At 39.3% G+C, this 16050-nt stretch overlaps 1 protein-coding gene across 2 annotated transcripts in view; it reads right to left on the reverse strand.

Moving 5' to 3' along the window:
• LOC104146601 (potassium voltage-gated channel subfamily KQT member 1) overlaps positions 1-16050 on the reverse strand; it is a 524419-nt gene that overhangs the window by 431811 nt on the left and 76558 nt on the right. For both annotated transcript variants that reach the window (XM_009678697.2, XM_009678698.2), the window contains one exon: positions 13882-14044. In XM_009678697.2, coding sequence (XP_009676992.2) covers positions 13882-14044 — 163 coding nt within the window. The remainder of the gene's footprint in view (positions 1-13881; positions 14045-16050) is intronic.

Consider the following 16050-nt stretch of genomic DNA (forward strand, 5'->3'; position numbering starts at 1 on the left):
AGACAGCCATATGCAAAACAAATAAAAACATACCGCCTCACACACACACAAGCATTTCTGCATTTGAGATTGGACATTGTACTACACAACAGAGGCCATGCAAAGCAAAGCAGTCTTCTCTCTCACAGCATATGCTTCTTCAGATAGTTGGCCCAGAACCTCACAAAACAAACACTGGAAAAATCTCTCAGACAATTCTGTACCTCTGTATGGGCAAGAATCACAAGAGCCTGCTGCAGGAGCATCTGCATGGAGGGAAGGGTGATAGAAGACTGCCTAGAGTTGCGTGTTTGTGTCCTGTGAAACAGGAACACACAGAGCTCTGCTCAGTGTTGTGGCAGGGAGGCGTGGAGATGAAAGGGACAGAAGAGGGGAGCATCAAAGGTCTTCTTAATAAGCCTGATCCTGAATTAAATGTTTTAAAATGGCAAACAGTAAATCTTCCTCAAATTTCTCTTTGAGAAACTGCTAGTGACACACAAACTGTATGGAACCCGACCTAAATTGCCTTATTTCTTTATTTGTAAGATATGTTCAAGAAAAATCCCCGCACACACACCCAGCCTGCCCCTGAGTTTGTTATATAAGCATGTATTTAGCTAGCAGAAAACACCCTACTTCCTTTAAGGAGGCTTAAGCAGAAGACCCTATATAAAGCCAACTGAGAATCTTTAGTCAGCAAAATGAGCCCCATGTGAAAACTATCACTATCCTATGCAGGTAGATGTCTATTAGCTAAACTTAATATCATTCATACAGCATATATGAATAAGCCTATTGTTTTATGAATGCAGTTTTATCGTATTGGAAGCACAGTGCCACCTCAGAGTGTCTAAAGATACCATTTCTCCAGTAAGAAAGGGAAAAGTACTCCAATAGGTACATTTTATTAGGTTGAGGAAGTTTGTATGCACTTTTGCATGTACTTTCCTGCTCATCAGGCTGCCTAAACTAATCCCTGTAAGTCTTAGGCTGCTGGGCCCCTGTGTACACTGAAATCTAGATCTCTCTCTCTCTCTTTTGCAAGGTTATAGAAACAGCAGCCAATCTGAGCCCTCCAAATAAACAGCAGCAGAAACTTGTAGACTTCTATATAGGGCTGCCGGCGCACTCTTGCTTGATGATGGCTCACTCAGCACAAACTAATCTAGGATAGATTTAGGTCAACCTGACCTGAAATGGAACTTAATTGAGTTAGTACAACCAGGTCTAGAGTATCCCATTGCCATGGTCTGATTCACCCCATTAAAAAGGGAACAAAAAAGCCACTAGCAACAAATACTGGCATTCTGCTGCTTAGGATTTTTTTTGAAAACTGGAATCAAGTTCTGAGGAGTCAGCATATAATACAATACTTAAAGGAGCACAAATGGATCCAAAGGGTCAGAACAGGGTTGCAGTTTGTGTGCCCATGAGGCAGATTCAGAACCAGGTTGTGCGCAAGCTAGAATTCCTGGAATTAGTTATCAGAATTGTATTACAGATGCTCTTCCCATAATTCACCTCATTCAAGATGGAAAATTACTCTTCTGCTTTTACAAAGGGGTTTCTGAGTCAATGCCAAGTACACATGATTCTTGTGTTGGTGAGACCGCATTCTACAGACCACGGGAAATTAAAAATGAAAGCCAACTTGCCAGTGGATTGCCACTGCTGGAAGATGATTAATACTGATTACAAAGATAATGCAGAGGATTCAAAAAGCCTATGTTTTATATTTCCAAGCTGGGTACTTTTCTGCTGCTTTGGATAGCAGTAACTCGTCACATCTATGTTTTTTCATAATACAAGAAGGTGCCATATAGGAGCTTGCCCACATCAGCATGGCAGGAAAAGTGAGAGAACTCCCAAATAAAAGGGGCAAAGCAGAGAGAAATGCCTAAGGTCATTCCTGACCCTTTTTCCCCTCCTATCTGGGGTCCTTAACGCAGAGGAATTCCCACAGAAATCACTGCCTAGTCAGCTGGGGTATTCTCTGCAAATTTCTCTGCAGGAGACGACTTAGGAGGAAGAGCTTTTCCTAAAGATAGATTTATCAGCTTCTGGTTTCCAAAGAGGTACTGTACACATATTTAAGTATAAATGATCTGCAGGTGAACAGGATTTAAATTAAAAATGAGCATACATTCTATTTTTGCCAACTTCCCTTGTAAAGGGATGAACTGCCCACAGAAGGCATTGCTTAAATGCATCACTTATTTTTCCATGCATCTCCCACTGAGTGGCTTTTAAGAAATGGTAAGCTTTTTTTCCAGTATTGCTATCCAGTTCTGTGATTCCTTTAGTTTTATTTAATAAAAAGTCAATTGGAAAGCAGCCAATCACTTGCACTATAAAACTCCAACACTCTTATTCTGCAAGAAAACCTTCAATTATTTTAACCTAATCAAGTCATAAATCATAGGCAGAAGCTTTTTACGTCTTCAAAGTTTGCTCATAATTAAACGCTGCATTCTATCAAATAAAGTAACAAGGTCAAATTGTTTCATCAGTTGTACTCAAGCAACACTGACAACTTCAGAATTTGGCCCAAGTTTAATCAATACAAATAATAAGCAGTCTTACTCATTTGGAAATTTATTAACTCTGATCAATGGATTTCATACAACAGCTGCACAAAATCAATGAACAAAGCAACCTATAGAGAACATTGTAAATGTTTGCTCATTAGGAAATTACTGTTGCTTCCTCTTTTCTTTCCAAAAAGATAACAAATATTGCAAAAGCTTGTTTAGCCAAGTATTCTAATGCTAAAGGTGCACTGGTTGTACATACACACCAGATTACTGGACACTCCAAATGGAACAGGAATCAGTTCCAGATGTTTTCCACTGATTAAATTTAGCCCAAGCAAGGTTAAGTAAATGACAAGCAGCTGCTTTCCTTTTGCCTCCCCCCCCCCCCAAAAAAAAGTCATGAAAAATCCTTCTTAGAGTTCTGACTATCTTTAACTGGCAAACACAAAGTGCAGTATCTATTTTCCTAGGTTTTCATGATTAACAGAGAACATGGGCAGCCTTCAGAACAACTACTAATTCTTTTCACCTCCAGTCTGTCATATCTTATACAAATCAAATTTAACAGGAAGACGCTCAGTGAAAAGCACATCCCTTCAGAACATCTCAGTTGTGCATACCCCTCAAATCAAGCCACTCATCACAGATAGTGCTTTTACTGGAGTAACTAGAACAGGAAAAATGTTGAAGTGTCACTAGACCGGATCATGGCTCATTGGCATGGGGCCAATAAGCCATCATTCCAGCTCCCATAGAGCAGCAAAGTAAATTAGTTTCAGGTTATCAGACATAACACTCATTAGACCAGTGAAAAGAGAAGCATAACCAGGGATAGATGTATCAGGTGGAAACTGAAAACTAAGTGTGAAGATTCACAGCTTAATAGGAAGCAAGGCCACTTCATTTATGAGGATTACCTACAGCCTGGCCATCTTTCTCTGAAGAGTATTTGAACCTTTATTTCCAAAAACAAAGAACACTGGAATGTGTCAGTTTTTACCACGCATACAAGTCAAAATAAAGCTTCATTTCTTATTCTTTTTCCCTTCTGCTTATACACAAACAGAGTACTTCTACATGTAGTAGGATTAAACTGACAGAAAGGTGTAAAGATAGCCTGTGTACATCTATAGGCAAGTTGATAGGCCAGATTTTCCCTCACTGCACATATCCCTGGACCCTTGTCATGATGCGGGTGCAGGGAAGCGTTTCCAAAGCACAGAAGTGCAAAGCAGAGATTCCTACAGATTTCTAGTTGGGATAATCAGGAAAGAATGTCATGCATCCCTGTTATATCACACTTACTTATAGAGCATCTGCCATGAAGCTGTAGGCAGCATGATATGTAAAGAGACATCAAGCTAACTGAATTGTTGAGAGTGTGGTACCTGGGTATCCAAACAGGGAACAAAAATCAAAAAGTAAGAGAACCCTGAAGAAATATTTTTTCCTCTTCATTTTTAAGCAACAGCCAAGGTTGTATGCACACATATAGACACACACTTTCTATAAAAGCAAAATTTGTTTTACTTTAAGTCTGCAATCGTTTCAGCTTTTCCAGCTGACACACAACGTGAAAGATATGCTGTTCAAGTCATGCTAAGTCAGACATTCGAGATGAAAGCTATATTTAATAGCACCTACTCCTCCATTTAACTAGAAACAGTTAAAAAAAAAAAAGGCATCAATTTTAACGTGGTGCCCTGATCCCCCTCAACAATATTTTGTCATTCCCATCAGAAAGAACAAGTTTTTGTGGCTAATAAGTAGCTTTACACTCTGGATTAAATCACAGCTCACCACTTATTTTCCCCGTAGAGCATTCACTACGTCTTGTGCAAAAATCAGCTTCTCTTCTTGCAAAATCTGACATCCCCGATTACTACACTCCTTGTTTATGCTAACAATAAATAAACCAATAGGCCTATGTTTAATAGTACATTGACTAATAGCATTCTCCACTTTTGTAATGCTGTGTCAGTCTAAGAACACTTCATAAACAATTAAGACTTGCAATATCTGCGACAGAGGCAAGACTTATATTCATTTAACAGATGACGCCACTGAAGCACAGCAAGTTAATTATCTGCCCAAGGTCACATAGCAAATCAGTAACAGAGCTAAGGACAGAATCCAGGAACACTGACTCATGCAGCAATTGCCTCTCAGCTCTAGACAAGCCTTTTACGTATAGTCTCAACACTGAAAACTGGCTTCCCAAAACAATCTCACCAGCCAACCGCAATGTACTGGAGCCTTTTCACTGCCTTCCCAGTCTCATTTTAACAGTCACTTTAGTTGCTTCTGCCCCCCCCCCCTTTTTTTTTTTTTTGGTGGAAAACAGGAAAAGAGTTTTAGGGCAAACTGCGCTATGCTTGGCTTTTTTTCATAACCCACTGGTTATGCATGAAAAAAAAGAAACGCAAAAAGTTGCCTTCTTTCCTATTTACAAGATGAAGCAACGGCTTCAGTGAGGAGGCTGAGATGACCCCAAAAGGCCTTTACTCCTACATAGTCACTAGTGAATTACAAAGGAAATCCTCATAGTCTGTAGTAGAAGTACAATTGTTCTGTGTGTCACCACTGGCCTAAGCTCTTTCCTTTTCTCATTTCCTAGATGACATGGAGATGTACCTGCACTTTGAAATGAGCGTCCTTGAGTCTGGCATTTGACGTTTTAGAGCACTATTTCATTAGTTACGTGCTGCACTGGGGCAAGACTGTTGCTATCTCATTGAAAACATTTAACAAAAAGATGAGTTTCTAAAGTTGCACTGGGGAGAAAAATTCAAATATAACAGACTAAACTATTTCTGCCCACATGTGAGAGTGCCAACTGTGAGGAACTCAAATTTCTTGACATTATCAGCACTAACAATTCTGCTAACTTCGAGAATCACAGTGTGAAGTTTAAATTAAAAAAAAATTATAGGTCAGACTACTGGAACATATGGATTTGTTCAGTGTCTTAAAGCTTAGATAAATGATGGTCTAGATCACAAGGATGCAGTTTTTAATGCAAGTGTTTACAATATATTTAACTGTATGACTACTTATTTTTGGAATTTGAACTGTACAACACTAAAAATGTACTTATTTACACTTTTAAGGGTAGATTTTATAAACTGTTTCCCTAGGTAACTCCCATTTATATATTTGTTTCCCCTTTCTGACTCACAGCCTGCATGATGATTTTTAATATTAAATTACTTGACTAATTAGAACATGATTAGAAAATGGGGGATTCTTAACTAGAACAAGCCCTTCATAAAGAGGAAAACTTTAAACCTTAAATTGCTTAATTTTTCTTTTTTTCTCTCTCTCAAAGGTAGACCTTCATTTCCCCCAAACAGTTTGGATCCTATGACCCTGGAGAGGGCAAGTGGTCCTCTGAATGGTAGAAGCTGCAGTGCTATGCTGCATTGGGGAAGATGTTGTCTGCTAGGGCTCCTTTGAGTGTAACACATCCCTTACTACCCATGCAGTGAGGTAACCACTTTTTCCACACTGTGGAAAAGTAGCAAAAGCAGCTGGTCAGAAGACCAGAGATCAGGTCAAGCCACAGCCTTGGTGCTTGCTGTCAGAGCGTGGAGACATCTCACTGCAGCACATTATTGAGATACAGCTTTGGTGGGGAATTGTGAGGCAGGAGCCAACTGCATGAGCATCGCTGTCTGTGTGGGAGACTTACAGGCCCACATACCGTTTTCCAAAGTGCTTTCAGTCATTTCTCAGTTGATATCAATTACATATTTCATAAAAATTCCTTTCTAGGCTATCTAACCCACAGACGGGCTTACAGTACCACGCTCAGAAACCTATGTTTTTTTTCTAGTTAAACAGTGAAGCACCGGTAGCCATTTCAAGTATACTGTCCAGCAAACTTTCAGCCCTCTTACAGCAGCCTAAACTAATTTTCTAGGCCATATGCCTAGCTCTTTTCCCTGTGCATGTATACATGTGAGACTGGAGCTAGGGACTTATTAAAATCAATGCATGTACTCTCTTCTTCCTCTCTCCTATCTATATGGCACATTGCCACATCACGGAGTAGGGAGGAAAAACATGATCTGACATGATATGCTCTTAACAAATTCATGTTGACAATTACTTCCTTGTTGCTGTCTGGATTTTATAAAAAAAATACTTCAGCATTCTCCTGGAAAATGGACTTCCACTCATTGGTCCATAATTCTGTGACTCCTCCTTTTCTCTGCTTTAAAGCATGCATTATTTGCCCTTTTCTAGACTTCCAGAATTTCAGCAGCCTCCTATGAGTCTCATCTTAACAGCTCTCAGGTTGTTTTTCACCTCTCCATAACTCCTCAGCAAGTCCAGACAATTAAAAAATCACTTCACTTCAGTGTATTTTATCCTTTCTCTCCTGTTGTGAGTTGACTCCCCTCACTGAATTGTTACCCAAATAATAGCAACTGACAATTCATGGTGTTAGTTTTAGTGAATTCAGTGTTAGCTTTCAGTGAAAAAAAAAAAGTGCTAATCATTCCTTGCTGTCATTACTTTAAGCTTTATGCTTAATAGTTTGACTTATCTTCCACTCTCCATTGGTTTTCATCTTGAGTTTTGGGTCAATAAACCCAAATTTGGGTCAGTGAGCCCATGATTTACCCAGATTGCTCCCACCTTTCCTACCTGTTGAGAAAGTGAGCTTGGGACATTCACGTGAATTTGTTAAGGAGCTTTCAAGTCTCCTGAATTCTCTTCTTTCCCCTTAGTCTTGCTTCTTATGGTACCTAACTTACTAACTTTGAATTTCCATTCTTGAAGTCTAGTGTCTCCATTTTCTTCTTCTCTCTTCTTCCTAAGGCTGGTTAAATCTACCATGTTATGGTTACACTCCATCCCCAACATGTCTTCCATATTTTTAATCAAATCTTCAGTGACAGGAATCAAAGGCAGAACAGTCTCGCTTCTATTTCCACTCCCACCATCTGTACCAAGAGTACCCAAGACTTAGCTAGATAGCATGTCCTTCTCTGACAGACATCAGAAAAAGCTAAGAAGTCTTCTGCTGCAGGATGATTCTACTAGTTGCTCAAATATACCAAAAACTATTTTCCTGGTTTTTTGGTCAGGAGTTGAATTCTCTCCAGGACTTCCATATGACAATGTCTTGATTTTCTTCCTTCCTTCTATTGCAGAGACTTACAGCAAGATTATCTCAAAGCAACAATCCTCATCTCACTTCTGTGAGATAGCTTACTAAAAACCATGGCAATTCATTAGGTGAATTTAATAGCAACTGTGAGTAGACAAAGACATGCAAATCCCCCCTCTCTCTCATATTTCTGGAATCACTATTTAAGCAATTTAAAAGTTGCAGCGGGCTTATTCATCTCTCCTCTTCATGTTACCAGCAACCCTAACCTGTAGACCATGATTTTTTGGTCCCAGAAGTGAGAGGCAGAGCTTGATGCAAGACTGATGGACCTAGCACAATTCCTGCCTTCTGAGACAAATTAGGCATTTAGTCTGGTTTCTCTGTGAACTGCAATTCCAAAACTATCTCCTGTTTTAGGCATATGCACCAATGCAATGGAAGAAAGCAAAATCTGACCTTTGAAAAACATGCTTCATTTTATTATTAGGCAACATATTGACTCATAAATATAATTTATTTGCTTCACTAATCTTCTACATGTTGTAAATTTAACAATTATCCAAGAGGCTTATTCTTTTGGCAACAAAACATCTTATTCTGGGATGTGCCCTCCTTTGCAACTCTTAATTAACTTTTTTTTTTTTGCACTGCTGTGCTAATGGTCTCATTTTATTCCTTTTTCAAACCTAATAGTCATCCTTATTAAAAACAACGGCAATACCAGTCTATGATGGACAGCACTTCTGCTGTTTTCTGTTCGTTTTTAACTCTATAGCATAAATATGTCATTTACTGCATGCCTATCCTACATAAATTTCATGATGAAGCCTGAATGAAAAGGCTGGTTACCATGAGGACAGTAAGTTTCCTTTTGCTACTGAACAACTGGACTCAGTCTTACATCACAACTGAAGTGAGCTGGAACATTCTCAACTAAATGAAATTTCTTGTAAATGGGCTGTCTTTGCTTTCCCTAGAAAACACTTTCACATCAGCAGTCTCTAAAACCACAATCTCTAAAATCAATTTTTCTGATATTTTAATCAGAAAAAGTTTGAGAGCTGCAAATGCCTTCTCTAAGACTGCGTACACCCTTGATGGTCTCTGGGACCCCACTTGTTCAAAGTCCCTGCTTCATATAATTCAGTGATCTAAACCCTGCTCCTAAATTAGGCAGAACAGGGAGCTGAATAAATGCAGAATGAAAGTTTTAAAACCTCAAAAGCTGTCAGATTTAGTCAGAAGTAAAAGTGTGTTTGGTAGAGACAGCTGATCTTTTCCTGCCAGCCTCCATCTCCCCTTACACCACCCCCTCTCATAGCTCTACTGTCCCCATTTGGTCACGGAAGAAGACAAAACAGAATTCGCGGAAAGCTTCTGCTCAGGACAGCTAGGGCTGAGGGGCAACTAAAACTGAAAACTTTCTTGTAGAAGCATGCAAGTATGTTCCCACAATTCTTACCTACAAGAAAGTGTCAGTATACCCACAAGTCCTGAACTGACAAATTTAGAAATTAAACAGCTTTATGCTGAATAGAGGTTCTCATTGCAAAGCCACCAGCATCTGCAAAACTCACCTTCTTAAAGGTATAAAGATTTTCAGAAGGAAGGTATCTGGGTACTTTCTCTTGCTAATTTGGAGCATATCTTTACATTTACCCTTTTCTGCCTTACTGACAGTTATGCAGACCCTCAAAAGCTTTGGTGCTTGGTTTGTTTAGTTAATTTTAGCCACATGGTTTTTCTCACCTTTCACTCAACTTGTCAGCACTGGAATCTTTATGAATCCACTTCATTTAAAATGTTTGCTTCTTTATATGTACTGCAGATTTTAATCCATCCACACCAGAGGGAAAACAGTCCTTTTCCCAATGGAAATGCAACCTATTTCTAGGAGCAACCAATCCACTTGCTGGATGGGTCAATTCCGGAACGTCACCCAAACTAACATTACAGATAAAAATCAACATTAACAGTATTATGCATCCATATAAGAGGACTACAAAGGTATTTTGGGGGTCATCCAAATTAAAGTTCTTTCCTTCTCCAGTTGAAAAGTTACTTTTATACAGTTTTGCTTTAAATATGAGGGATAAAATACATCAGCAGGCAAGAAAATAAAAAAAACCAGAGTGATAAATAGAGAACTTTTTGTTTTTATCCCAGTAGAGATTTATCACTGTGAGAGTTTTGTGACTTTGACAAATTTTTACAATAATGAGTTGTGTATACGACCTACAATAACTGACAGAATGATATGTTCCATCTGCTGGAGGAGTCTCAGGAGGCTGACCCCCAAGGTCTGAAAACTTCCACATTTTTATAGTTTTTTTTCCTAATAAAAATGTTATGAAACAGCTATTCAGTTCATTTTGGGAAGCACGCATTACAGTGGATAGTTATTTGAAGATGAAACTCAGCATCTATAAAAGACTGTCAGCTACATTCAAATGCTATTTTTATTCTTCTCTTAGGATTGGTCTTTATAACCTGTCACTGACTCCTGCTATCATAAATAACTATCATCTAGGTACCTAAGTGCCTTCTTTAAATCTTACAGGCACATTAAAGATGCCAAAGAGTTCATACCAGGATGCCTTGTCATCCTGGTAACTGACCCTACTGCAGAAGAGCATGCAGAGTACACAGTGATTGACAGAAATACTATTAAGCTCAATTTCTAGACTACAAAGAACAATAATAAAGGCTATAATAATCTTGAATGAGAATAAAACCACTGAGGCATTCAAATCACTACAGAAAAACTAATTAAACTGTGCACCTCGGCATGTGCAAGTTCTTGATTTGAGGTAGTAGAAATCTAGGGAGAGATTGTTGCACTAGAGTATCTCCTGCACCACAGTTATTTTCCAGAACTGTAAATCCATGCTTCCTTTAGCTGCTTCTTTTAATTTCTTTCTAAATAACTTATTTTTGACAAATTTGACCTCAAAAAAGGAAGCTACTGCGGGACATTTTTAGCCCTTCCATTTGCGTAAGGATGGCCAATTTGGTCCTATTCTGGACCACACTTCAACAGTTATACCTTCAACCCGATGCAGTGCAGAACTCAATCAACAGCTGCTTTTCTTCTTTTGGGTTCCCCTAGTGTTTGTTCCAAGATGCAGTCATTTATGGTATCTAAAGATTTAGTTTCTACGTTATGCACTACCCTGAGAGCTATCCAGCGTACTTGGGGGGGATTGTGGAATCCCTGTTACTACTATCATCTGCCCCATAAACTCTCTAATATCCCTTAGTGCTTCACTTTCACTTGATAATACAGCCATAAAGACTATACTTGTTTTATTTAGGCAGGGAATTCCAAAACATGTTTTTTATTACACATATACAGACATACACCGCTGTCTCACAAACCTTTATTACTATTGATTATGTCTGCAGGCTTTGTAAGGCTTCCTCTTCTTAAACCTTCGCTTCAGAGATATAGAAGAGGAAAGCATTAACTTTTTTGCCTAGTCTTGAAAGATATGCATCTTAAGAAATTTTTTAAACGTGCCAAGATCATGCTGGATGATCATGGATACTTGAACAGGATAGCCTAAGAGAAACTCACCTCTCAAGAGAGAAGGTGTGCCCACATGCACTTCCTGAATCAAGGTAAATCTTCCCTTAATCTAGGAAGATTCATCCCTGCCTCAACTCACTTTCCACCCAGGACAAGGAATTTTCCTTGTGGGACTGTTATTCCTTTGTCTGCAGTTGCTAGACATTTGTTTCAGGTCTCCCTACTTTCATTCTCGCACCTGATTGGAGCAGCAGGCAAGAACAGCTCAGTTTAAAGCAACAGGTTTATTCTTGCTAGGTCAGGCCTATAGAAATGATCCAATTCAGCCTCAAAGTTTGCCACCATCTGTAAAACATCCAGCTTCCACAATCAATGAATTAAAATATTCCCCTACAGGAACAGTGAAACAGAATCTGACATGATCCCTTTCAATTGCAATTTCTTTATTTTTATTTTAATTCTCTGCCTCTTCTACTTCCAGCTTTTTAAGAGAGGGAAAAAACACCCCCATCTAAAGGCTCGGAGCCTGCTGCTTGCACTTCCCAGAAATAGAAGCCCATTATTTCTGACAAAGAGGACTTTGCTAAGAGAAGGCAGGTTTAAACTTTTGAGAGGTGTCAAGAATGTTCAGTCAATTGAGCAGTCAAGTTAGGCAGCTACATTCCTGGCAGCTCTGCAACAGAAAGAATAAATCAGAAAAGTCAAATGAAGTGCAACTTACCCTGACGTTGGCTAAGGCAAAACAGAAAAGCAAAACAGATAAAAATTTAACTGATAAGGGAATATGCATGCTTGTCTCTCAGAAGAATAAAACACACCAACTACAAAAATAAAAACACAACAGAAAAGCATTTTCAGGAAAAAAAAAGGGTGGGGGCAGAGAGAATGCCTTCATTTTCCTCTGTTACCAAGCTGTCAGGAGGAAAAACAAACAAACAAAACATACAGGCTAGTCTTTTCAGTCCCTTCTCTCTGAGGCACAGGACTTTGCACAAACTATGAACATTTAAGGAATATAGCTTAAATGAATAAACGTGTGCTGACAGACAAATGAACATGGACAACACAGTCCTCAACCTCTTAGGTTCTAACAGCATTGTTAAAGAATAGCTAATTTAGTTATTCAATACTTTCTTCTCTCTATCGTCATTTGACTGAAGACACAATACCAAGATATGCTCAGCAAAACCTGCAATTACATGATCAGCAAGGGCCACTGCATAGCTCTAGCGGACAAGGGTGTTGAGAATGAACTGTGAACACAGCACTTTAAAGAGGCATGTCATTAAAACAGTCATTTATTTATAAATCACACTTTTCCACGCCTTTCCCAGAGCCCTGTTAAAGCACTGAAAGCACCAAGCAACAACAACAACAAAGAAGAAACACTGTCATTTTTGAAAAGCACTCTGACCTCAACAAAGCGACAGAAGAAAAAACAGAACATAAGAAAGAACACTAGTGGGGGAACAAAAAACTTCTCCATCAGCATAAGAACGAACCTCTTCCTTCCACAAAAACAGGCTCACGGCGATCACCTGTATGAAACAGCAGCTTGAAGTCTTCTTAAATCCGTGGGAGCTAGGAGATCCTACCCCTTACATACATCTCTCAGCTCCATGCTAAATACTTCAAACTGACTGCTCTAAGCATGATCATCATTTGACAATACAACCTAGAAAATCTGTAAAGTCGGAATAACACAGTGAAACTGCCACTGCTCATGGTGTTCAACACAACAGCCACAGCATATTCCCTCCGGGAGCAAAAATATTTTTTAAATATTTTCTAAAGAAACCATGACACAACCACTGACAGCCACACACACACATTCCCCAGGCTGAAATCATGCATCAGCCTCAATGCCATGCAAGAGCATCATTTTATACAGAGATAGTGTTCAGTTTTATTAGAGACAGATGAAAGTCAAAGCATTAAACAAGAGCATAACACTTCTTACTACAGCCAGCACTTTCAGATACTTCAGTTAGCTTGGTTAGGTTTCGCATGCCTCTAGGTAGGGAGCTCAACTCCTAGCATATGATGAATGAGTCTTTCCTTGACCTAAAGAACTAAGGGATCTACATTTTCACCAAAAACTTCATAAAAAAGAAATTTTACAAACACAATAATATCTGAGTTGAGAAGTGAAATTCAGCCAGTTTCCAGGTTGAAATACAATAATTACTAACAACAACACATTTTAATGAAGTAAGAAAAAAAAAAAAAACAACATTCATCAAAACCTCCTGGTTAACTTGTGTATAAAATATTTATGTTGTTCCTATCACAATTGATTTGCACGTTGCTTAAGAAGGTGATGTGAACAAGTGAAAAGAGAAAAATATCTTTCTTTCAAGCTCCCTGTGAGATACGGTAAGTTTAAAAGTGGGGCAGATCCGAGTGAGCTTTCTGGCCGTGTCTGAGGTAACTAAGAAAGGTAAAATTAACTCAGTCATGATTTTTGGATATAGTGTTACATTGTGGTAAACACAACAAAACCTCTTTATGTTCACAGCACATGTGTCTAAAGTCTTCCTTTGTATACCCCGGTTTGTGTCCCTCTGTTTTTGTCATGTAATTATCCTTGTTTCCTGGTATCTTGCTTTACTGTATAGCTCTACTTTTTCCACAGAAATCTTCAACTGTGCAGTTCCCTTTAACATTGTCTGTAAGAGAAATTGCTAATCCAAATATAAATGAAAATAAATTACCTCCTGGTTCATCTACGTAGAAAGACGCATCCTTTTTGTCTTCTTGTTCATCAACGTGATCGTAAGTGATCTGTGGAATAGACAGAGCGGTCTCTCCAGGATTTATTACAGGTGCAGAACCATTACCACAGCCTGGTTTCCCTTTTCTTTTGCATCTTCTAGTCTGTGGTAATAGAAATAGAATGATATCAGAAGATATTATTAAAAAAATAAAAACATATATGAACTTCACTGTACAGCAAATTTACCTTTTTAAGAATGCAATTAAAATTCTGAGAAAGCGTTATGTCCCTGGTTAATGTTTTCAAAGTGGCTGATTCCAGATTCTCACCTTAAACATGATTCTCAGGGGAAGATGCCTAGAGCTCTCTGAAAATCATATCTCAATTATCATTTCTCAAACTGAGCCCAAAGCTCCAGGCACCCAAAATATTAATCAATTGAGTATACACTAGCTTGGCTTCAGGTAGCCTTTTAAAGTGCTAATAAAAACATAAGCATAGACTTTAAATTATGAGAAAGGTACTGTGCAGTTTTCTGAGCTAAAGCCCTCTTATGCAGAGGTGAAATTTGCTGGATTAGACACACCAGAAGAGGAACCTTTCCCTCTGCATCCACAATAGAAGTCTAGAATAGAATTTTGGAAGTCTAAGAGAGAACTTAAACACACCATAAGTGGTGCACAAGAATGAAAACCAAAGTTTGAATTTGACTGGTTCTAAGCGAGGCTGGTCTTCATTTGTCTTCATGACTAGAAGTGACCAGCAGAGCAGCCACTCACCTATTGACTACCTGGCATGAACAGTCTACCTTCTAGATGCTGCTCCAGATGACCAGCCATTGCTACCTTCTAGCTACATAAATATTACTTCCCACAACATGGCATTTAATTCTACACTTGCTGTGAGTAACCACCCATGGGCTCTAAGCCCCACTGGTTCCCTTGCTCACACACCTCCAGAGAGAGGGAAGAGACATCCTTCTCACTTGCCTGGGGCTCTAGCTGCCTTCTGACAAGAATCAGAGTTAGGGTTACTGTGCTCAATTTTGCAAAGTAGTTTGGTCTCTGATGTGATGGCTACGCAGTTAACAGATAAGTATCGTAAGAGAGAGTATTTGCACAAACAGGCACAATGGCTGCTGGCTCAGTATCATCACAAACGGGACAAAGCTACTTGGTCTGAGGAAAGCAATCCCACTTCACTACGGTCTGCATTTAGTCTTTTGGAATTAGTTCTGTTCAGCTCTGAGCAATTAAACAAAAGCAAGCTGGAACTGAAACAGGTCAAGAAAGATGTTAGAGATGGGTATCCATCACTGAGACAGTGGTTGCATAGTCATGCACCCAGATGCTTGTAAAGGCAAGGATCAGGGGCTTTCATAACAGGAAAAGGAACTAGGAATTCTTTGGAGAGTGAAATGCCACCCTGTGCATTAAATCTGTACACATTTAAGCCTTTAAAATAAGGGGCTGGGTGGAGTAAGGAATGCCTAGGCTCCTTTTTAAGTTATTTTGTCAAAAGAGGACCATCCATGAGTGAGAAAAGAAAAAACACTAATATCAGATTGGATTAGGGTGAGTAAAAGAGAAGCTCAGGTTTAATCATATGCTAGGGAACTCCCTCTCACAGCTAAAGAAAACAGTGAAAGAACAAAGGGCATCAATAACTGATTTCTTCCAGCTCTTCCCCCAGCTGCAGCAGGCTGTTCACCTTCCCTCAGCTTTACCCCTTTATTCCTGGTTGCTGTGCCTCTGGTTGCAAAATGGCTCAAGACAGAACTAGTCTCACTGTACTTTTACATGCTGTTCAGTAGCTAACACTACTGTAACACCAACACAGTCACACCATAGTGCAGATGCAGCTATTGGTGCATGCTGTGGGATAACGCATTGCAGTTCTCCACTGGGGGACAGGTTATCAGTGGCATTTCACTGCCTAAAGTCAGGCCTATAATATCACTTTAGACAAGCTGGGTATCGGAGCAAGAGGTATCTGCACTTACTGCAGTGCAGACCTGTTTCTTTCTGGAATGGGTGCTGAAGGCTAGGCAGGCTTGCCAGTGGTTACTTATGTTTAGATAGTCCCACCTGGGACTTCAGCTGCAGCTCCATGGAAAGCTCCATGGTACCATGGAGAGAAGAACTTGAGCAAAGCAAAGACAGACGTT

This window comes from Struthio camelus, chromosome 1 (genome assembly GCF_040807025.1).
Source record: "Struthio camelus isolate bStrCam1 chromosome 1, bStrCam1.hap1, whole genome shotgun sequence".
Lineage (NCBI taxonomy): Eukaryota > Metazoa > Chordata > Aves > Struthioniformes > Struthionidae > Struthio > Struthio camelus.